This window comes from Sesamum indicum, linkage group LG16, assembly GCF_000512975.1.
Source record: "Sesamum indicum cultivar Zhongzhi No. 13 linkage group LG16, S_indicum_v1.0, whole genome shotgun sequence".
Classification (NCBI taxonomy): domain Eukaryota; kingdom Viridiplantae; phylum Streptophyta; class Magnoliopsida; order Lamiales; family Pedaliaceae; genus Sesamum; species Sesamum indicum.
This window is the reverse complement of record NC_026160.1, coordinates 564,737-587,487: the sequence shown is the minus strand read 5'-3', so window position 1 is coordinate 587,487 and position 22,751 is coordinate 564,737. Positions and strand designations below refer to the sequence as shown.

The 22,751-nt window shown below is 36.2% G+C and overlaps 3 protein-coding genes across 3 annotated transcripts; 1 reads left to right on the top strand and 2 right to left on the bottom strand.

The window, feature by feature from the left end:
- On the bottom strand, positions 640 to 5,593 carry LOC105178479 ((S)-coclaurine N-methyltransferase-like). The gene is made up of 8 exons (XM_011101959.2): positions 5,360 to 5,593; positions 5,020 to 5,128; positions 2,677 to 2,901; positions 2,197 to 2,296; positions 1,981 to 2,091; positions 1,809 to 1,892; positions 1,667 to 1,725; positions 640 to 962 (listed from the first exon to the last, which is right to left on the bottom strand). Exons 1-8 carry the CDS (start codon positions 5,568 to 5,570, stop codon positions 770 to 772), a joined length of 1,092 nt encoding a protein of 363 aa, XP_011100261.1. The 5' UTR covers positions 5,571 to 5,593; the 3' UTR covers positions 640 to 769.
- Positions 8,637 to 9,673, bottom strand: LOC105178478. Its single transcript, XM_011101958.2, has one exon. It carries the CDS (start codon positions 9,471 to 9,473, stop codon positions 8,805 to 8,807), a length of 669 nt encoding a protein of 222 aa, XP_011100260.1. The 5' UTR covers positions 9,474 to 9,673; the 3' UTR covers positions 8,637 to 8,804.
- On the top strand, positions 15,693 to 22,476 carry LOC105178477 (DNA-directed RNA polymerase II subunit RPB2-like). Its single transcript, XM_020699415.1, has 25 exons — positions 15,693 to 16,127; positions 17,054 to 17,275; positions 17,363 to 17,653; positions 17,729 to 17,926; positions 18,004 to 18,068; positions 18,145 to 18,231; positions 18,314 to 18,434; positions 18,513 to 18,557; positions 18,657 to 18,794; positions 18,873 to 18,945; positions 19,044 to 19,120; positions 19,212 to 19,319; positions 19,404 to 19,520; positions 19,658 to 19,813; positions 19,889 to 19,993; positions 20,112 to 20,237; positions 20,335 to 20,412; positions 20,516 to 20,611; positions 20,694 to 20,809; positions 20,902 to 20,971; positions 21,055 to 21,108; positions 21,185 to 21,328; positions 21,441 to 21,740; positions 21,837 to 22,259; positions 22,343 to 22,476. The coding sequence occupies exons 1-25, from the start codon at positions 15,831 to 15,833 to the stop codon at positions 22,460 to 22,462; spliced, it is 3,627 nt and encodes a 1,208-aa protein (XP_020555074.1). The 5' UTR covers positions 15,693 to 15,830; the 3' UTR covers positions 22,463 to 22,476.

Genomic DNA, 22,751 nt, shown 5'->3' with positions numbered 1-22,751 from the left:
TCGGGATATGAATGAATCCCCATCCTCCCTTGACCTCTCCCAACAAGGCAAGATTCCATCTGAATTCTACACTCCCAGATATGAGGAAGCCTATCCTCAGCAACTGCCATCCCGACTCCCTAGTGGGATAAGACTCTTCCCTCGCTAAGGGACTTCTACTATTAATGGCACGTACAACCCCTCCCTCCAAGTGGGAGACCATAATTATTTTATTATTCACATGCACTCACTCATTCACTAACTGTTATTTCATTTTTCTTCGTATCATAGCTCATTATCTTTTTACTACGCTTCTCTTCTCAAAATTTTATTATTTTAAAATCGTGTACTGACTTGATCGTTCGAATACTAACATCATATTTTTATTTCAAGCTTACAAAAGAATTTGGCCCAAAAGACCTTGAATCCGAGAACCTCATCATACTTTTGCATGCATCAAAATTTATGAGCCACCTATCATTTTTGAACTCCAATGATAAATTGTAGTTACATTTACTATGGATGTGAAAGTCCTATAAGAAAATATTAACATCAAACATCAACATACAGCTAAGAAACAACCATAAAAACAAAATAAAACCACATCTTTTATTACATTTCTCGATGTGCAATGTCATATTTTTCACTAGTATTGCTTAGACCAAGAGGACGACATTATTATGAGCAACAATAAAATGTCAAAGTTTGATCAACCAAAAGGGTAAAGTCCTCCCTATACTTACTGCAAATTCTTGAATATATATATATATGTAGACATATTAGGTTTTTGTTATTTCTTTTTGAAAAGGAACTGTGAGACCATCCACTCTTCTCCATTGTTGTACCCAAATAGTTCTGCAGTTGCAATGAAAAATACTCTCCAATAGACCATCCATTTCACCATTGAATCTTTGCCGTATGTGGATTTCATTATTGGCTTTATAGCACTCATGTTCTGGTCCATTCTCCTAAGCCATTCCTGGCTGCAAACACATTTATTCGATATTAATATTAAGTAATTTTCTTTTTTAATAATTTGTAATTTTAGATAATGTTGTCGTTTAATATGTTATTATAGTAAGGTCAAATAAAAGGCTCTATAATTGAATCTCATCGGTACTCGTTTGAAAAAAAAGAATGGTTTCACGTGTGGGATTTGTACGTGAGGGTGGAACGTGGTAAGATATTAATATTAAATTATACATATAACTAGCAATATTAATCATATCGTGACATATTACGTTAAAGGTAAATTACAGCTACCTCCCCTGAGGTTTGGCATAATTATGAATACCTTCTTATTGTTTGGGAGATTATAAATACCCTACTCAAATGGAAAATAATTATGTAGTACCTAGATTGTGGTGTGGAAATTACTACTTTACCCTTGTTAATTTTGTCTTTTAAAAAAATATAAAAAAGACCGAAGGGTGGGTAAAATAAATAATAGGTATATAAGTTTATAATTTATAATTCAAAAGGGCATTTGGCCAGTTTACCAAAAAAATTGGATGGAAACATAATGAAGGCTAACAAAAAGGGCTCATTGGTAGACGTACGTCAAAATTATACGAAAAATATAGGAAATTTTACAAACAATGAATTAAAATATATTTATAATTATATAAAATATGAGAAGATGTGACTGAAGTTTACCCATACATTAATTCATAGCTCACTCTATTACCTTGTCTGTGCATAATGCTTGCCGTTCACAAGCCAATGATTAATTATAGACACATCTTCCTGCACGCAAGACAGCAAGAAACCAACGCTCAGTGAGATACTTAGGGTTCTTGCATGGAACTCCAAAATGCGACGCAACTGACCTGAAAATAAAGCAGCAGGTTTGAGGAGGGCATTGTACCTCCTGTAAAGAAGTGCCTACCCATCCAGTCCTCCTCACTATCAACCTATTTAACAACACAGTATCAATTAATAAACATGTTTTCACTTTTATCACTGTTTCGGGGCATAAATGCCGGTATTGGTAAACACTACCTCAAAGTGGTAAGCAAATGTTTTATGGCAAAAATATTCGACAAATAGAAGACCGTCTGGTTTCATCCACCTCGATATCTTCTTGAGAAGACTATGATAGTTTTTCATATGCTGTTGCAATGAAAACTCGATCATGAACTCGCACTTAACAATTCATATATACCATGCATGAAGGGGCCGCCCTTGTATTAGAATCATGCAAGTGAGTGTTAGTACCTCAAACATTCCAATGGAGAATATCCTATCGAAGGAAGCCTCCATATCGAATTTGCTAATATCCGCAACTATTATCTCCACATTCTTCAGCTCAAGATCTCTGCAAAGGAAGATTATTTTCTTTGATTTCGAGACAAGTTTGATCAAAATTTTCAATGAAATTGAAATGTGCCAGTCATGTGCCGGTGTAAACAAAAGGCGATGTGGCTATGTTTCCACATCAGTAAAGGTAACCAATAAGATCTGTTTTTCGGACTTTCAACTGGCACGTGCCACTTTCCAGTCAATTTTATCTTGAACTTGTGAAATTAAGAAAAGGTTTTATCATTTCACAATTCTAATAAATTGCAGGACTAAAATGCTAATTAGCTACAATGAGATGACCGAAACTGCAATTAAACTCATGATTTGTAACATAAATTTGGCAATAATAATCAGCAGATAAAGCGAGGAAAAAAAGCACTTATATGTGCAAAATACCGGCACTGCTCCTCAATATGTGCTTTTTGAGTTGTTGAATTGCAAATCCCCATAATTTGGGAATTGGGATACTTCTCCGCTAAGTATAGAGAAAAAGCTCCCCATCCGCAACCAATGTCAAGAACATAATGACCATCTTTCATCTGTGATCTCTTACAGTACAACTCTAGCATTGCTTTCTCGGCATCTTCTAAGGTGCTGCACTTGTCTGGAAAGAAGCAACAACTGCAAAATCCCGTTTCGATTAGGGTAAATTATATAAACATTCCTGAAGATGTTAGACCTATTCACACAAATACCTCCTTATAATTTGCAAAATTACAGATACAGCCCTTTAAAGGTAGTCAATGTAATACATGACCTCAAGAAGTATTTGTATAAAATTTTGAAACTAAATAGGGGTGTACTTGTAATTAGAGTTACAACTTCAAGATGTGTACTTGTAGTTTTACAAAACATAGGGAGCGTCTGTGTAATTAAATGCGGACACCCTCTATTTGTTTACATGGAATTTACACTTTTTTACCAAACTGTCAATTTTGATATGATCCCTAATTTCAATAAATATACCTTTACTATCGATTTTTTTGGTATGTTTATAGTTCAAATTGGCGTCTCAATCTCTTTTCAGGTTGGTTGATTTCATTCAAGTACAAAATGGCTGGTTCACTATCTATATTTCACTTCAAAATGGTTCGAACCTTAGTTTTTAATGGTCAACTAACAGAGAAGATCAAAAGTGAACATTTTAAGAATGTTGGAGTATCAAAATTGATGAGGCTGGTAATGAAATACAAAGCTAATTTAGTTATATAGTTTGGGGACTAAAAGTGAAACTTTCTCGGAGTTAAGCCTTGATAAATAATATAAATATATTGTACGCTCATATGTAACACATTCAAGAAAATATAAAGTGTATGCTTCAAACGAAAAAAATGTAATTTTAGTTCTATAAGTTAGGGGGTCGATAATGTTGGTCTTATTCAAATTTAAATTCGCAACTGTCCTGTAATTTTTTAAATTATGGCAATTTTAGCTCTTTTCAACCAATTTGGCCAAAAAATTCCATATGATCAGTCGTGTCAGCACCTAAATTTGGCTTTCTGGTGATTTGATGACATGACAGTCCAAGTTGTAATTTTTTTATTGCAATTTTGGTCCTGTATCTTTAAGAGGTTGGCAATTTTGGTCCTCTAACTTTAGATGTAGCAATTTAGTCCTTTAACTTTCAAAATAATAGCAATAATGGTCCTTAGACGCAATTAATGACCATTTTGCCCTTTTATGATAGAAGCTCAATAGTCATATCACATGTTTTTAATCATACCCAACATGCCTTCAGAATAAAATTAAGTCTCATTAAGCTCCATACCTTGGTTTTGTCTTGCCACCATGTATTTAAAACTCTTGGTTTTACGAACTTCTTCCCAAACTACCACCACAAATAGTACACATGTACTTGGTTCCTTCAGTGACAAACAATACCAAATGTGGTGAGACGTGTACAATCCATAGAGATTTTAGTAGAACATCAGCAAGGAGAAATCTCGTCCACCTTTTGGTCCAAAAGTTCTATTTTCATAAGTATATGCATTAACCTATGTCTATAGTCTAGAACTGTCTTTTGAATCTCTCTTAGATCTTGAGACAGTTTTGAAGTATCCGGCTACATCATAACATTTAAGGATGGTAGTGTTTCATAAGTTTACAAAATCAATTTTTTCTTACTGGTATTCTACCCGAATTTTCTGTATATTGTAGATGTCTCACCACTTTTATTCCTGAAGCAGCAAGTACGTACCTGCAAACCATCTGTTGTGATAGTATGATTAGAAGAAGTCAATAAAATTGAGGGCTTCCAACCAGTGGTAAGGTGATCAAACCACAGTATGAAGTTTATGAAGGCTTAATTTTATTTGGAACGCATATTTGGCCTGATTAGAGCATGTGACAAAACTATTGAACTTTATCATAAAAGGTCAAAATGGTCACTAATTCTGAAAGACCAAAATTGCTACTGTTTTGAAAGATAGAGGACCAAAATTGCTATATCCAAAATTAGAGGATCAAATTACCAACTTCTCACAGATACAGGACCAAAATTACAATTAAAACTTACAACTTTGATTGCCACATTATCAATTTCACGGGAACTCACATGACTGATGATTTGAAATTTTCCGACTGAATCAGACTAAAATTACTATATTTTTAAAATTATAGAACTAAATTATAAATTTTAATTTTAACAGAACCAAAATTGCTAGGCTCTTCACCCTACACACTAAAATTGCATTTTTCCCTGGTTCAAACAACAAGTTCTGGAATGGCCGAAGATCTTGCCTATATTTCAAATGCTTTCCAAGGACAAGCTTGAAGAAAGCTGTGGGAACTTCATAGTGCTGAGACTTTGGCTTTTCTGTGTCGATTGCTATCGCCATTTCTCTCAAAGCTGCATCAAGAGAGCTATCAATATATGTTATATCTTTTATTACCATTTTTTTATAAATCTAATATTAACTTATTACTTTTTATATACTTATGAAATAATAAAACTTTTAAAAATATTTTACTTTAAAAAATTACACATACATGTAGAACGTGTAACGAATTACTAGTGAAATTTAGATGAACAAGTTGAGAGTAAACAATCGTACACAACATACACAGTTGAGAAACGTACAATGCACAAAGTGGAGGAGGTTGGAGAGACGGATATCGGCCAAGGGTCTGTATGCGGACCGGAGGCGACTAGCAAGCAAGAGCCGAGTGATGCAGCGTACGACCGCATCAGGCAGTAAGTTGCAGTCGAGCAACGCAAGCATAAGACGCGCGAGAACGTCGTAGAGCACCTGCACAAAGGAATCCGCAATGCGGCCGTCAGTCGACGCCATTACTAGACCTCTAATTACGAAGGATTCTGCGGTTGTATAATCTGTTGGGGGACGTGAGTTGTTTTTATTTCGATCGCCTTGTCGTAGGGACGGTTGAGGCCGGCGCAAGATTTAAGTCCTTGTTTGATTATCGTTTGTAGGTGTGGTACAAAGTCAAATTTGCAACATTTTTGTACTAATTAAAGATCTTTTCCATCTATCCTTGTACGACACTATAATGTCGAATATTATATCTATTATTCTTGATATTTGCTTTTGCTTAATAAAATAAGTTCTTTCGTTAGTCAAAATTTACTAAATTTGATGATATTAACAAGAAATCGAGTAAAATCCATATTTATCCCGATTGGCTTGTTACTAGTTTATTGAATGTCAATTAAGTTTTTTTATGATCAAATTACCCTTATAAACCTTTATATATCAATAAATGTGAGGAAATATATCTTCATCATTATAAGGGTAATTTAATCACAAAAAGAGCCTGCAATAAGTTAGTGATAAGTCTTTACATAACGGACGGACCTATTTATTATACGGAAGCAAAAATTCAACGGTACTAGATATAATTTTTCAAATACATAGGGTGTACATATAATTACACCAAACATCAGAGAAAAGGAGTTTAATTATCCCATTATTATTATTATTTTACTAAATAATATATTTTTAAGTTTTAATTTATATATTTATATATAACTTAGTCTTGTATACTAAATACAAAAATATATTTTTTTTCATCCCTTAAGTTATCCAATATTAATTTTAGTCTTGTAAGTATGCACTCATCAACTTAAGTCATTCAATTTACAAAAATGATTAAATATGGTGCTATTTAAAATTTTTAATTGAAATTCCGACAATTTTCATCAGAATTTTCCACATGCTCGCCAAAAACTAATAGGCCCGTCAATGGATAAGATTTTTATCCTACCCATGCCCAAAACCCTGAAAAGACTAAAAAATATTATTCTATATCTAAACCCTATCCAATTTATTAAACCCAACTTAAGATCATGGGTCTCAAGACCCATGACCCGACCAAGACCCATTTTTTTGGTAAAGTCAGGTCTGGAGCCATTTTTTTTTTTTAAATCGTACTAATTAAATTAATTTTTTCCATAATTTATCAATAAATTTAGAATTATTGAGACCAATTTACAAATAACTCTTTTTGATAGAATTTTTTAAATATTATATAAAATAATTTTATGAAAATATCAAATCTACATACTTAATGACGATCAAATTCAATATTATAAAACTTTAAAATTTAATTTTATGACTTCAAATTTTCAAACAAACAATATTGTCTATTAAGATATTGAAAAATAAACCCAACATGATAATAATAGTTATATAATTAGTTATTTATTATTTAAAAATATAGAAGGTTAAAGAATTATACAATAAATAATGTTATGGTATCTTAAATTTTTTAGGTTTGTTCGCTTAAACGTACATCACATGGGTGTTCAATTCGGTTAATCGAATTGAAAATTCAACTAACTAAAATTTTAGCATACCGAAAGCCAAATGAAAATGCTTGATATGATTCGATAAAAATCAGACTTATTTTGGTTCGATTCAGTTTTTGTAAAGAACTAATAAAAAATTATATAAAAAAATATAATGTTAATTCGTTGTTATAAATTATTAATAATTATAATATTTAAGTATGTAAAAAGTATAAAAATATTATTTTTTTTGTTATAAATACTTATATTAAGATAATTAATATTTATATATTATTTTTTATTATATTTGTATATATTTATAATACAATATATTTATATTTTTTTTAAACATTTAGTACCCGATTTGGTTTTGTTACTCGGCATAAAAACTTAAAATCAAAACAAATAATCAAAATCTAAAAAGAAAAAACCAAAATCAGACCGAAATTTTGATTTAGTCGATTTTCGAATGGTTAATCAAAAATTGCACACTCCTTGTAGGTTGATTGATAAATAATAATCTAATTAAACTGAGAGAAAAATAAACATATTTTTTGGGTCCAAATTGGTAATAGACCCATGAATATTGATGGGTAGAGACCCAATCCAAACTCAATTTATATTTTTTAATGGATTTGGATCTGGGCCTGGGTTTAAAAATATTCATTGGGCCTGGATATGAATCCTTGAATTACATTATAGATTTGGATAGGGTCTTAACTACCCATTGACACCCCTAGTTACTACATGACTGACATTACGTATGACCTAACAGCGCTCGTGTAAAACTCCAAATTACTTAGTCCATTTTAAGAAAAAAGAAAGAAAACATAGGGACATCTTGGCAATTTTGTCTGTTAATTTAAAATATCTTAATAGAGCAATCAGTAATTTAGATTGACTGGCAAGATTCATTTCAACAAGCTACAACTCCCAAAAGATAACTCCAAATCAGATTCGGACGTTATCATTGTATAGCTAACATTAAGGGGTGTCAATTAATAAGCAAATTGCTCATAAGCATATACAGAATCTTGAAGTATTAATAATTTTTTAAACAACAAAAAATATTTAAAATTATATCATACATTAGGATAACTCAACCTAATTTACCCTAACAACAACTTATATGTAATGTGCAGGTACAAAGTGTAATACAACAACAAATTAGAAGACCCAAAACATATAATCACTGCTCGTAAATGAGATCCACGCGAGTCAAATATAAGTTGAGTAAATTACAATTATTACATTGTGTTACTTTTATGAAAATTCTTCCTCCTTTTATAAAATTGCGACTACAACATTAGATGTATCTGAAAAACTCAAGCCGGGCTTAATTCGGTTAAATTTAAATTAATCATATAATAAATATAATACATTTATTGTGTGATTAATTTATAGTTCGTAAAAAATTAGGGGTAATAAAAAAAATAAAAATCGCCCGAACAAAATTCAATCGAAACGTTTTTTAGGTACATCAAATGCCTATTTTCTGGCGTCGCAAGATCACTGCCTGAACCCACCAAGTCAGAGCAATTGATTGTACTGTTTACCTAAATGAACCAACCTCAAGATGTTATCACCATTTGGCCCAGGAAACAGAGAACAGTAAGAAGCTTCAATTCACATTTTTATGTCTCATTTCTTGATCAAGAAAACTACAAAACAAGTACCTAGCTAGAGCAACACAAATCCCAGATCCAGAAAACAAAGACAAAAATTGAAGGGAAAAAATTAATCTACAGATGCTTTGGGTCAGACAAATCATCAAACACCTTTAAGTAGATGCTCCAAGCTTCGACAACCTCGGCGAACTTCGTATTCCAGCAGCACTCACAATGGAAGCACCTATCTTCCTTCCTCCCTTGACTAATTTCCTCTTCCCTGTCGTGATTTTCCCCTCTTCAACACCCACATTCCCGTCATTCTTCTTGCCCCTCGTTCTAGCCGACACAGACCCACCACTTTTCATCCCGGATTCCTTCGCCACCCTCTCAAAATCATCACCCAGTTTCCTCACGGGTCCCCTCTTCCGGGGCTCCTCCTCCAGTTCATCTACCAACCCAACAACCCGCCTCCTCTTAATCGCCACCGGAGCCGGCGGCGGAGACGGGGTATTGCTAATTCTACTGCCGTTCTTCTCCGCATCAGGGCGAGAAGCAATTGAAACCTTCGCGTATTTCTGTTGCTTCGGAGACTTCTTAAACGCGCTCTCCCGCTGCGCCCGGAGCTTCTCGACTTTGCCCTCGATGCGGCCCTGGAGGCGGTGGCGCTTGAAGCTGAGGCCTCCCATCGACCAGTGAGCCTCCTGAGCCCACGCCATGAGCGGATCCATGACGGGGAGTGGTGGGTCCACCCTCTCATCATTTAGCTTCACATCGGTGTAGAACCGTGGCCGTGGCAGGCTGCTGCCATAGAACTTCCCGGGACCCAAGGCCACAACCATGGCGGCGGCGGCTGAAGAGTGTGAATTAGTGTGTGTGATTGTGATTATAGATCTGGCTGAGTGTGTGCGAATGCTTGGATCCAAGCGCCTGCTGATATTTGTAGCGGGGTGGTTGGGGCTATGGCGGGAAACTTGGCGCCACACAAAGAATCATATACCGCGCGCTCAAGCTTTCAGTTTCGAACCAAAATGTACAATCATCTTTTCAAAGAGTTCAGTCAAAACTAGAAGAAATGTGCTAAGTTTTTATATTTTTTTCTTGTTATTTTTCCTCATCTGCTTATAACCAAATTAAATTTTCTGGTTTAAGTTTTGGTTTCTATAAGTTTCATTAAAGTTTTTAAGAATATTTAGAAGTATGGAAATTTATTAGAAATAATTAAAAATTTTAAGGGTCAAATTACACTTACACCCGTTCTAAAGTTACGAAATTATATTAAAATTTAATGATTACATCCAGTCTCTTTTCGTTAAGATATGAACAAATAATATTGATGTTGACAAAAGAAAATAAATAAATTCTAAATTCACCCCTCATTTGATGTTCGTATGTAATAATTTGTACTTATATGAAAAAAAATATAATGATATTAGCCTCACTCTATATTATATTTATCACTTTATAAGTATAAAAATATGTATGGAAATGTTGAAATAAAAAAAATATTGAATATATATGTAAGCTTTTTTGCTTACGTCAATATTTGTTGCCACCCTAACGGAAGAGAGTCAAGTGTAAACGAGAAATTCTAGGAGGTGTGTAAGTGTAATTTTAAACTTTTTTTGAGAAAAGTATAATTTTACATTTTTATGGGGTCTAAGTGTAATCAACTCAAAATTTTAAGACAATTTTAAAGTATAGAAGTTTATTAAAAATAAATTAAAAATTTTACAAATGTGGATCTTTTTAATCAACACAATTGTGTCAATGAAACTTAGCATAGTTGGTGAAATTGAGATCACATGACTAAAATATTTGAAGTTCTGAGTCTCACCAATTTGTTGGCATTGGTCTACTTTATAAATAGTTGTCGGTCTACTGTGTTTACAATAGTAATTATTAATTAATTATACCTATTTGACATTAATAATTGGTGTAGATTAATTGTTAATTATTGAAACTTATAATGTAATTGTAATTGATTCATTTAGAAAATTAAAAAAAGAATTCAACACAACCATGCATCTTTTAAGCTAAAGCTCCATCTATGATGTTGGTATAATGAATTTATTAAATGGTATAATTAAAATTTCTTAGGCAAAAGCTCAAAAATAATAAAAATAACCATGATTTCTTACTAAAAGAATTGACTGAATTATATTTAAACTTCATAAAATAAACTTCGTGGAATAGTTACAAAATGAAGAATAACACTTTCAATTCACTTATTTGCCCTATTTTATCTTTTGGCATTCAATTTACTACTTTCACCTCCAAGTGGATAGAGGGCTACATTTTTTGCTCATATGATTTGCACAATTTGTGGGAACACAGAACTAAGTCCTGAGAACTATGGAAGCTACCAACACCTCCTCGGATATCTCCTTTGGGAGGAGTCCCTCTCCCGCTGGATTACCTCCAGCGGATTATTTCTACCTACGTTCTAGGCCTAGCTTCAGCTGCCCTACCAGTATCATTACCTAATGCTCATGTTAATGCGCAGGAAGCCTTGCGATAGGAAGTCCTCTCTAGGAGAAGGCAGGAGCACTCGCCCCCACAAGAAGGTGCCCCTAGCCACTGGATAACACACATTGATAAACTTCAACAGGAACCGTTAGACCTGCAGTGGCATGTCTTTAGGGTACCCTTGGGAGCACTAGGACACCCCCCTCACTGAATAATTCTTGACCACAAACTTCACTCAAGGAGAATCTCTTGTATTTCAATTTAGTAACCTTGGAGGCCTATTTTACTATCTCTTATGTGCTAACATGTGCTTTCTTATAGGGATTGCAGGTAGATACTTCTCCAAGCTTCTAGTCGAAATTCCTCTTTTACGGAGCAACATAAGCCCTTTTCCATGGAGACATCAACCTCTTCCTTCGAGCAAGCACTTAGGTCCTTTTTGGGGAAGGCACATAAACTTTATTCTATGCAACCACAAAAAACCCTGTCTTTCATACAAACACATAAGCCCTGCTTCGAGTAGACACCTTATCGCTTCTTCAGCGAGGCCCTGAACTCATGTTCCAAATAGGCACCCTCAAATAAGTCCTCTTATGAGGAAGCACATAAATCTTGCTCTATGCAAGCACAAAAGTCATATTCATAATAGACAAATCTCTATTGTTAACATTTTTTATGCAAAAAAATAAAGTTACATCTAGTAACACAAAAGGCACCTGATAAGCCTTCCTCTGTGGAAGCACACAAACTTTGCTCCAAGTAGGCACCTCCAAAAAATCCCTACTCCATACAGCCACAAAGTAAGCTCCTTTTTCTCTAAGCATATTTATGTTAATAACATTCCTTTGCAGGAATATGGCCTAAAAAAAAAAAAGGCTCCCTTTTCAGGCTAGTCTCTTGCCTCTAAGACACATACTCTAATAAATGTCGAAATATCCACTTATTAGGGGGGAGGGGGCTGAATGATGCCTATAAAAATGGGGTGGCCTAGAGAGGCCAAAACGGTCCAAAAATAATAAAGGAATGTGTCCTCCAAAAGGTCCAATTCGGGTAAGAGCACAAAATGCACCCAAAAAGCTTAACTAGGTATAGCTCCTAGAGATTCCGATAAGCGCTACCAGAAAATAAATTGGCCAAAAGAAGTCCGACCAACAAAAATTCGAGAAAGTCTCGATCCAAGAAGGGCTCACAAACCCACAAGGAAGTTTAAGAACTAAAAATCCCCCAGCCAAAGTCAAACCCACGAGGAAGCTTAAGAACTAAAAATCCCCCAGCCAAAGTCAAACCCACAAGGAAGCTTAAGAACTAAAAATTCCCCAGCCAAAGTCAAAGCTCATCTCACATGGCGTCCACGGTAACCTAGGTAGCATCTTCGTAAGATTTTTGGAGGCACACCTCATAGAATCGGATAAAGACCAGCAACCCCATTAGAGACACATTGCGCCTTCAGAGAGAAGTCACTTATAAATTCTAAAATCTTGGATTCCAGCTCGGAGAAGGCGTCTCCTTAACCACCTTTTCAAAAGATAACTTCATCTATAACGAACTCCAACTGTCCCCAGAGAATCGCGGTCTCCAACCGCCAAAAGATAACCCTCCACCAAATTCATGTAAGATCCTCCAAACTCTCCACCGAATCTTAGGGAAATTCAACATCATCTAACAACTTTGAGTCATGCTCAAACCAAATTCGTGCTCTTTTCCAACCAACTTATGATTGTCTATAAATAAGAGAAGCTCTCTCAACGAAAAAAGACATGTTTTTTACACTTTGAGCCTGCATATTTTTCACTCTAAGTGGATAGAGCAGTATATTTTTTGCTCATTGACTGGCACTATCTGTGGGAACATAGAACTAAGACATGAGAATGGTGGCAGCTACCAACACCTCCTCGGATATCTCCTCTGGGAGGATGGTTCTCCTCCCGCTGGATGACCTTTAAGCGAATTATTACTACTTCCATTCAGGGTCTAGCTTTAGTGATCCCACCATTATCATTGCCTAATTCTAATGATTGTACTACCCAAACTTATAATGTGCAGGTTGTGATAGGATGACCCCTCTAGGAGAAGGCAAGAACACCTGTCCCCACAAGAAGGTGCCCCCAGGCACTGGAGAGCGCACATTGATAAGCTTCACCAAGAACTATTAGATATGCAGTGGCGTGTTTTCAGGATCCCCTTGGGAGCATGAGCACACCTCCCTCAGCGAATAAATCTTGACACACAAGATTCCCTCAAGGAGTTCTCTTGTATTTTAACTCGGCGACCTTGGAAGCCTATTTTACTACCTCCGGTGTACTAACAGGTACCTTTTTATAGAGATTTCAGGATAGATCCTTCTTAGAGCCTCTAGTCAAAATCCCTCCTTTGTGGAGACACATAAACCATCTTCGATGGAGGCATCTATTCCACCCTTCGAGTAGGCACTTAGGTCCTTCTTTAAGAGGCGCATAAGCTTTGTTCTATACAGGCACAAAAATGCGCCTTGTCTTCTACACAGGCACAATAAAGCCCTATTTTCTATACAGGCACATAAACCTACTCTAAGTAGACACCTTATTGCTCCTCCGACAAGGCCTTTAACTCCTGTAAGTCATCTTTTGAGGAGGCACATAAATTTTGCTCCATGCAAGCATGAAAGTCTTTTTCATAATATGGAAATCTTTATTGTTAACGTTCTCTTATACAAAAATAAAGCCCTTACACCGAGTAAGCACAAAAGACACTCAATAAGCCATCTTTCCTAGAGGCACACAGACCTTGCTTCGAACAAGCACCTTTAGAAAAACCTTGCTTCATGCAGGCTCAAAGTAAGCTCCTCTTTCTTTATGCATGTTTATGCTACTAAAATTTCTTTGCAGGAATGTGGAAAAAAAATGGCTTCCTCTTCGAGCGAGTCTCTTGCCTCTAAGACACCTACTCTAATAAGTGCCGAAATATTCACTTAGGGGAGGCTGAATGATGTCTATAAAAATGGGGTGGCTCAAAGAAGCCTAAGCAGTCTGAAAAGAATAAAGGGAAGCAAGGCCCTTGGTGTCCCCTAGAAGGCCCAGTTCGAGTAATGGCCCAAAATGCTCCCAAGAAGCCAATTCAAGTAAAGCCCCTAGGATTCCAATAGGCGCCACTAAAAAATAAATTGGCCAAAGAAGTCTGATCGACCCAAATTCGTGAGAGCCCCGATCCAAGAAGGTTTCACATACTCACAAGGAAACTTAGGAACTTGAATCTCCCTGTCAAATTAAAGCTCTTCTCACATGGCGTCCACAAATAACCTAGGTGGCATTTAAAAGAATCGATATGGTCCGAGACTTGGCAAGAACGCAATGAAAGTATGAAACAAGCATATTTAAATTCTAAATCGAAAGGAAACTAGTCCCTTAATTCCGGACGTTCAACATTCAACAAGCACAATACAAGCTTAAAATAAAATAAGTGACTATTGTAACAAAGAGTAAGAAAAATATAATCACGAAATTTTACTTTTTCAATTTGAAGATTCTTCAAACTCTTCTCCTTCAACGGTGTGCTTAAGCAAAGATTAATAAGATTTTCTCTATATCAAACACACACTACACCACAAGGTGGTCACCAAAAATTGCTAGAGAGAAGGTGTATATAATATAAGAGACTTGATTATATTATATAGTGTAAGGACAATTTTATTTACAAAATTAGTTAAAAGGAATAATTATTACAGTTATTAGTGTAAGGAGGTAAATAAGACATTTAATGTAATTGAAGGGCTAAACTCCATTCAACCCTTTTGTAAAAATGGTATTATTATATTTTGACATACTCTAAAGGAGCTTAGGGTAATTTATGCAAACTAGTAAAATTGAATTTGAGAAGGGGGTTGAATGCAATTTACTCTCTCTAATATTTTAAGAATAAGTAACACAATATCTGTAAAAAAAGTTAACAAATTAAATTTCATGTATTTTGAAAAATAAAGTAAATTGCCTCACTAACAATGCTTTAGATAAGGGTTGCTTTATTTTTCCAAATACAATGGATAATTTGATAAATTTTATTCATATGGTCCTCTTTTTTAGCAAATGATTTCCTGCGCTTCAAAAAATGATGCAGCTTACTCCCCTAACAACGCTCACTATAAAAAAATTGAGTTTTCGCCATGCAATAAATTACCACGGCTTAAAAATCATAATAAATCACTACTATTAATCACAGTTAAACAAAATCAAAACAAAAATTTAAAATTTTTCAATGTAATCAATATTCAGCATGATTTTAGCCATAGCCAAAATAAAGTATTTTGATCATATTTGTAAAAACAATAGCTAATGTCTGTTGTGAAGCCATGATTAATTTATGTTAGCCATAATTTTTTTTATTGTAGTAATTAATCATAGAAAAAAATTATATTTTTTTCTAGTAGTTATAGATAGAGGTAAGTTTCTTTATTTTCTCAAACAAGGGCGATAATTTGTTAATTTTTATTTGCTAATCCTTTGGAAAAGAGTACGAGAAGCATGCAGGAAAAACACCTATGCGCTTACGCTGCTGAACTCATTCAAACCAGGATATCTCGGGCATTTCGGCATCAATTTGTTACGATTTCATTACCACTCCACTTCTAAAAATTCATTTTCGCAAAAGTAATTTGAGTTCCTTTTTTCTCAACTCTCAAAGAAAACACATAAGGGGGGAAATCGAAAGATTACCAAGAAAAGGTTTCAGATTGATTCAGTCGTCTTTCTTGAGTTGAAATGTACAGCGGTGGATACCAGCATACAGACCCGAACCCATATGAGGACCCGACGAACGACGTGGTGGTGGAAGTGGATGAGGAGGAAGAGGAGGATGAATCGGCAGAGATATCACAGGAGGATGCATGGACTGTGATCAGCTCCTACTTCGAGGAGAAGGGTTTGGTTCGACAGCAGTTGGATTCTTTCGACGAGTTCATACAGAACACAATGCAGGAGATTGTGGATGAGTCCGCCAACATCGAGATCCGCCCTGAGGCCCAGCATAATCCGGGTCGGAGCTCCGAGTTTGTTGAGGTTCCCCACTGTCTTCCCCTCCTTTGCTGTTTGGATCAGTTCCAAACTCGAATATGAATTTTCTGTGTCGCAAAGAATTTACAAAGAAAGAGTAAATTTTGCGTAGTTGTTGGAGTTACTGACCCTTAATTATGTGATTTCGGTCGAGTCAAATACATTATTACTCAAATTTGTTTGAATTATTGTCGAGTTTGAAGTGTTTGAATTTGGTTTGTTTATTGATATAATTGAGCTGAAACCAATTGTAATTGGATTAATACGAGTGGAGTTTGAATAATTTGATATTTTTAAGTATATTTTATTATTTTTACACTGATCGAGCTCGAAAGTTTACAATTTTAGTCCAAATTTGGTATGTTAAGTTTAACAAATCAAGTTAAAACAAGCTTTTATCATTTGGGTTCAATTGAATATCGAATAATTTGATTTATTTTTCAACGTTACTTAGGGAAAGCAATTTTGTTCAATTTGAACCAATTACAGGAAAAATAAATTGTTTTTGAATTAGGAAACACATTAGTGAACTTCTAGCAATAAATTTTCTAGTTAAGAGTAAGTTGGCATTGGAAAATTGGTTGAGAATTTCCAATATTATGAGTTTCATGTGAGGAGATAGAGAGTGTTGTGTGTTTGTTCTAAGCCAGTGGCTGGCATTTCCACTCAGACAAGGCATTGGGGATGAAATTACACAAGAAGTAGATTTTATAACATTTATGTTTGAATTGTTTATAGGATAGTTTCTGTTATAGAATGAAACTTTATTTGCATCTTTGGAACAGGATAGTATTGTAGTATTGTTTGTATGTTGAAGGATATCTATTTCGATTTTGACATAATCCCAGATGTGAAACGAGTCTTGTGACGGTTTAAGTGGAACAAACGAATACAGATTAGTTGCTCAACCATTAGCTTCTGCTGTTTTTCAGACAATCTACCGGATCAGCTTTGGTCAGATATACCTGAGTAAACCTATGATGACAGAGTCTGATGGAGAGACGAATACATTGTATCCGAAAGCTGCAAGGCTGAGGAACTTGACCTACTCTTCACCGTTATATGTGGATGTGACAAAGCGAGTCGTAAAGAAAGGGTTTGACTGTGAACAGGTCACGGAGACACAAGAGTTCACCAAAGTTTTCATAGGAAAGGTACGTGCAGTTGTCGAGTCTGAACCAATAGAGGGTCATTAATGAACTGGGATTTGGCATCCTGATTATATCTTGCTGTATCTTTAGGTTCCAATTATGCTCCGTTCGAGCTACTGTAGTTTGTATCATCTATCTGAAAAGGACTTAACCGAGATGGGGGAGTGCCCTTATGATCAAGGTGGATACTTCATAATAAACGGGAGCGAGAAAGTCCTGATTGCTCAGGAGAAGATGAGCACCAATCATGTTTATGTGTTTAAGAAGCGCCAGCCTAACAAATATGCTTATGTAGCAGAAGTTAGGTCTATAGCTGAGTCCCAAAACAAAGCACCCAGCGGCATGTTTGTGAGGATGCTTTCCAGACCTGGTGCAAAAGGGGTAACTCAAATTTCTCTTGTTTTCTTAATCTTGATCTTCTCTCTTTGAATGCAAATTTCTATATTGGATATGCAGGGATCCTCGGGGCAATACATCCGTGCTACACTCCCATACATTAGGACGGAAATTCCTATCATTATTGTCTTCCGTGCACTTGGTTTTGTGGCGGATAAAGATATTTTGGAACATATCTGCTATGATTTCAATGATACACAGATGATGGAGTTGCTCCGGCCTTCCTTGGAAGAGGCATTTGTGATACAAAATCAGCAGGTACTTACTTCTGTATGATTTTCATTAAGTTCACAGCACCTAGTCCGATGCTGAAATTTTGAAGCATGTTTGTGTAGGTTGCGCTTGATTACATCGGTAAGAGAGGATCTACTGTGGGGGTTACAAGAGACAAAAGAATTAAGTGAGGATGAAATTGAGTTGCCGTATGATATAGTGCTAAATTCTGCTGTTGAACGGATTGTGTTTATCTTTAACAGGTATGCGAAAGAAATCCTCCAAAGGGAGATGCTTCCACATGTTGGTACTGAGGAATACTGCGAGACTAAGAAAGCTTATTATTTTGGGTTAGTTTTGGTACCCAAAGTTGCTTCCATTGATATATATGCTCCATTGCTGCCAGGAACAACATAGTTTTGGTTTTGGCAGATATGTCATTAATAGGCTATTACTTTGTGCGCTTGGACGAAGGCCAGAAGATGATCGGGATCACTACGCAAACAAGAGGCTCGACCTTGCTGGTCCCTTATTAGGGGGTTTATTTCGAATGGTCTCAAAATAATGTTTTGGATATTATGGAAAAATGTTGAAGGAAATTCATGTCATAATTCTCTTTTGTTTGGTGCAGTTATTCAGAAAATTAACCAGGGATGTGAGATCCTATGTTCAAAAGGTTTCACTATTTTGAAGGCATATTTTAGTTACTCATTTTACTTGTAACATCTAAGGTTCCAGTAATACAAAGTCAAGCATTTGTTTGTGAAAAAACCAGTGTGTTGATAATGGGAAGGATGTAAATTTGCAATTTGCAATCAAAGCAAAAACGATGACAAGCGGACTCAAATATTCTCTTGCTACCGGGAACTGGGGGCAAGCCAATGCAGCTGGAACTAGAGCAGGAGTTTCTCAGGTTAAATGTTGTTATTTCTGTATTGTTAATTTCACTATCTTCTTGTCACGTATATACTCATTTTTGTTGTATAACCAGGTGCTTAATAGGTTGACGTATGCCTCAACACTTTCCCATCTAAGGAGATTAAACTCACCTATTGGCCGTGAGGGTTAGGCTTCTTTAAACTTCGAGTCTTGTTTTCTTTTCTCTTTCATTTCGACTTTTTCCCATCATCTGTTTCCTGAAATCCCACTCTTATGTGACTAGGTAAATTGGCTAAACCGAGACAATTGCACAATTCCCATTGGGGAATGATGTGTCCTGCAGAAACACCTGAAGGACAAGTACTATTATCATGATCTGTAACTCCAATTCCAAGATGAATTTGTGGATTACTGAATCTATGTTTTGATGTTAATATTGGTTTAATATCAGGCATGTGGGCTGGTCAAGAACCTTGCACTTATGGTGTACATAACAGTAGGATCAGCAGCAAACCCCATTTTAGAGTTTTTGGATGAGTGGAGTACAGAGAATTTTGAGGTGAAAATATTTCTAGTGTTGCTCAGCTGCAGTAAATTAGCATAACCCCTCCGCGATTAAGCTTATTAACTTTTTATTTGAAAGGAAATATCACCAGCAGTGATTCCTCAAGCTACAAAAATATTTGTAAATGGTAGCTGGATTGGCATTCACCGTAACCCAGAGCTGTTGGTGAGGACTCTCAGACAGCTGAGGCGACAGGTCTAGCATCCTTCGATGATTACAGTCTGGTTATCCTCGCTTGAGATTTTCGTTTCAGTAATCAAATTTATTGGATTTTCTAAATATATCTTATCTATCGATGAATGAAAGTTTGAGTGCTAGTGTATTCCTTACAGGTTGATGTGAACACAGAAGTTGGCATTATCCGTGATATACGTCTTAAAGAGCTTCGACTATATACAGATTATGGTCGCTGCAGTCGCCCCTTATTCATTGTTGATAAACAAACGTTGCTAATAAAGAAGAAGGATATTCTTGCCCTGCAGCAACGAGTATGCATGACAGAATATGAACTTTTTCAGTGCTGTGTTTTGCTTTACACAATTACTCATGTTGGTCCTTTGCAGGAAACCCCTGAGGAATACGGTTGGCATGATCTTGTCAGGAAAGGATTTATCGAGTATGTCGACACAGAAGAAGAGGAGACCACAATGATATCAATGACGATCAACGTAATTACCCCATATACTGTCTTTCCTTCATGTATTTAGCCAAACAAATCATTTTTGTTTAATGAAGTGCAGGACTGCACTGTTTGACTTTGTGGTCTGATTTATGTCGACTCATTAGGACCTTCACAATTCAAGGCGTAATCCAGACGATGCTTACTCTGAAACATACACTCATTGTGAAATCCATCCATCACTGATATTGGGGGTTTGCGCTTCAATCATACCATTTCCTGATCACAACCAGGTCCATTTGCTCTGATTTTCGTTTTGTTTTGTTTTTTTCTGTTATTTCTATAAGCTTAATAGACGAACATAAGGTTTCCTTTGTCAATGTGATGCAGTCTCCTCGTAACACTTATCAGTCGGCAATGGGAAAGCAAGCAATGGGAATATATGTTACTAATTACCAACTACGAATGGTGAGCAATTTTTATACTTGCGTTCCCATTCAAGATAGTTCAGTGTTTCCATCTCTGATCACTTGACCATGTATATCTGGCTTGTACTTCTATTTCCAAACAGGATACATTAGCCTATGTACTTTACTATCCTCAGAAGCCCCTTGTCACTACTCGGGCAATGGAGCATTTGCATTTTCGACAGCTTCCAGCTGGAATAGTGAGAACTTCGTCCAGAACCTCTCCTTAATTTGCTTGCTTTCATAATCAAGATATCTTATTTTCTCACGTCTTGATACAAGAATGCCATTGTTTCCATTGCCTGCTATTCTGGATACAACCAAGAAGATTCCGTGATCATGAACCAATCTTCAATTGACCGTGGATTCTTTCGGTCCTTATTCTTCCGTTCATATCGGTAATTTATTTTGTACTTCTTGCCGCTTCAGTTCACTGAGATCATCTCCATCGGATTCTAACTTCTGTTTGGTCCTTTCCTATCTTTTGCAGGGACGAGGAGAAAAAGATGGGAACGCTAGTTAAAGAGGATTTTGGTCGTCCTAATAGGGACACCACTCTGGTTAGTTTGTCCTCAAATTTCATTGTGTCTGTTTTCCGCTAGTCTCCCTACAGAAAGGGTAAAATCTGCAGTATCGTTTGTAGGGAATGCGACATGGATCTTATGACAAATTAGACGATGATGGCTTTGCACCTCCTGTGAGTATGACTGACTATTTTTTTCTCATTCTAAATACACGAAGGTCAACGAGGACTTCACAACTCAGTTTATCAGGGTACAAGAGTCTCTGGTGACGATGTTATTATTGGGAAGACAACACCAATTTCTCAGGAGGAAGCTCAAGGAAAATCTACGAGATTCACGAACAAGGATCACAGCACTAGTTTACGCCATAGTGAAAGCGGAATTGTAGATCAGGTAGATATTTCACATGTCAGCTTAAATTAGTTTTCTTATGGAGCTAATCTTATGATAGTTTTCTTCATTTCATTCTTTCGTCTAGTTGTTTACCTGTTGCTCGTCGTATTAGGTTCTGTTGACAACAAATGCTGATGGATTGAGATTTGTAAAAATTCGGATGCGATCAGTTCGAATACCTCAAATTGGAGACAAATTTAGCAGCAGACATGGGCAAAAGGGAACAATTGGAATGACTTACACACAGGAAGATATGCCATGGACAATTGAAGGCATTACTCCGGATATAATCGTTAACCCCCACGCCATTCCTTCTCGCATGACAATCGGTCAGCTTATTGAATGCATCATGGGAAAGGTGGCTGCACACATGGGCAAGGAAGGAGATGCTACACCTTTCACTGATGTTACCGTAAGTAATTTATCCAATGATGAGTCGACTTTCCAGTTTACTACCGATAATATAAGCAATGACTGCTTGTAGGTTTAACAATGTGTGTATGCTCAGGTGGACAATATCAGCAAAGCTCTTCATAAATGTGGTTATCAAATGCGTGGCTTCGAGACAATGTACAATGGCCACACGGGCCGTCAGCTCACGGCTATGATATTTCTTGGACCGACCTATTACCAGAGGCTGAAGCACATGGTGGATGATAAGATCCACTCTCGGGGTCGAGGTCCGGTGCAAATCCTGACTAGACAGCCTGCGGAAGGAAGATCTCGAGATGGCGGTCTAAGGTTTGGGGAGATGGAGCGTGATTGCATGATTGCTCATGGAGCTGCTCACTTCCTGAAAGAGAGGTTGTTTGATCAGAGTGATGCATATAGGGTTCATGTATGTGAGAACTGCGGCTTGATTGCAATTGCTAATCTGAAGAAGCATTGCTTTGAGTGTAGAGGTTGCAAGAACAAAACGGACATCGTTCAGGTGGGAAGACGTCTCTTACCCCATTGTATATAATTTCCTGCTAATAATTCTACTGTAATATTGACTTGCTTTGCCTTGAACAGATAAACATTCCTTACGCCTGCAAGCTTCTAATTCAAGAACTGATGGCTATGGCCATCTCCCCAAGGCTGCTCACAAAGGATATTCAAACATCAAAGGAACAAAAGAAGAAAGGTGGATAATGCATCTGTTTGCTCTTATGGTAAGGTTCTCGATAAAGCAATTTGTTAGTCCGTGGTCCAAAATTGAGAAAACTAAAACATTTAGTTCTACGGGATTTATGGGACTAAACATGTATTTCACCCAATATTGGCATCACAAGAATATTACTAAATGATCAACTTCCATGTTTCTGAATCCTTGTAAAGTAATATGATTGTCAACAACCCTCAGTTTTCATTTAGCATCATGGACTTCAGTCTTATAATTGTAACTGTTTTCAGTCCACATGTGCCTCAAACAAACGAGACA

What these genes read in the sequence shown, in the direction of transcription:
- LOC105178479 (XM_011101959.2), bottom strand. Translation starts at nt 5,570, where the DNA reads ATGGCGTCGACTGACGGCCGCATTGCGGATTCCTTTGTGCAGGTGCTC. An exon ending in CATATTGAGGAGCAGTGCCG is followed by an intron (nt 2,297 to 2,676) that starts GTATTTTGCACA and finishes CTTCCTTTGCAG; the next exon opens with AGATCTTGAGCTGAAGAATG. An exon ending in AAGCATTATGCACAGACAAG is followed by an intron (nt 963 to 1,666) that starts GTAATAGAGTGA and finishes ATGTGTTTGCAG; the next exon opens with CCAGGAATGGCTTAGGAGAA.
- LOC105178477 (XM_020699415.1), top strand. Translation starts at nt 15,831, where the DNA reads ATGTACAGCGGTGGATACCAGCATACAGACCCGAACCCATATGAGGAC. An exon ending in CATTTCCTGATCACAACCAG is followed by an intron (nt 20,238 to 20,334) that starts GTCCATTTGCTC and finishes AATGTGATGCAG; the next exon opens with TCTCCTCGTAACACTTATCA. An exon ending in CTAATAGGGACACCACTCTG is followed by an intron (nt 20,972 to 21,054) that starts GTTAGTTTGTCC and finishes TATCGTTTGTAG; the next exon opens with GGAATGCGACATGGATCTTA.
- LOC105178478 (XM_011101958.2), bottom strand. Translation starts at nt 9,473, where the DNA reads ATGGTTGTGGCCTTGGGTCCCGGGAAGTTCTATGGCAGCAGCCTGCCA.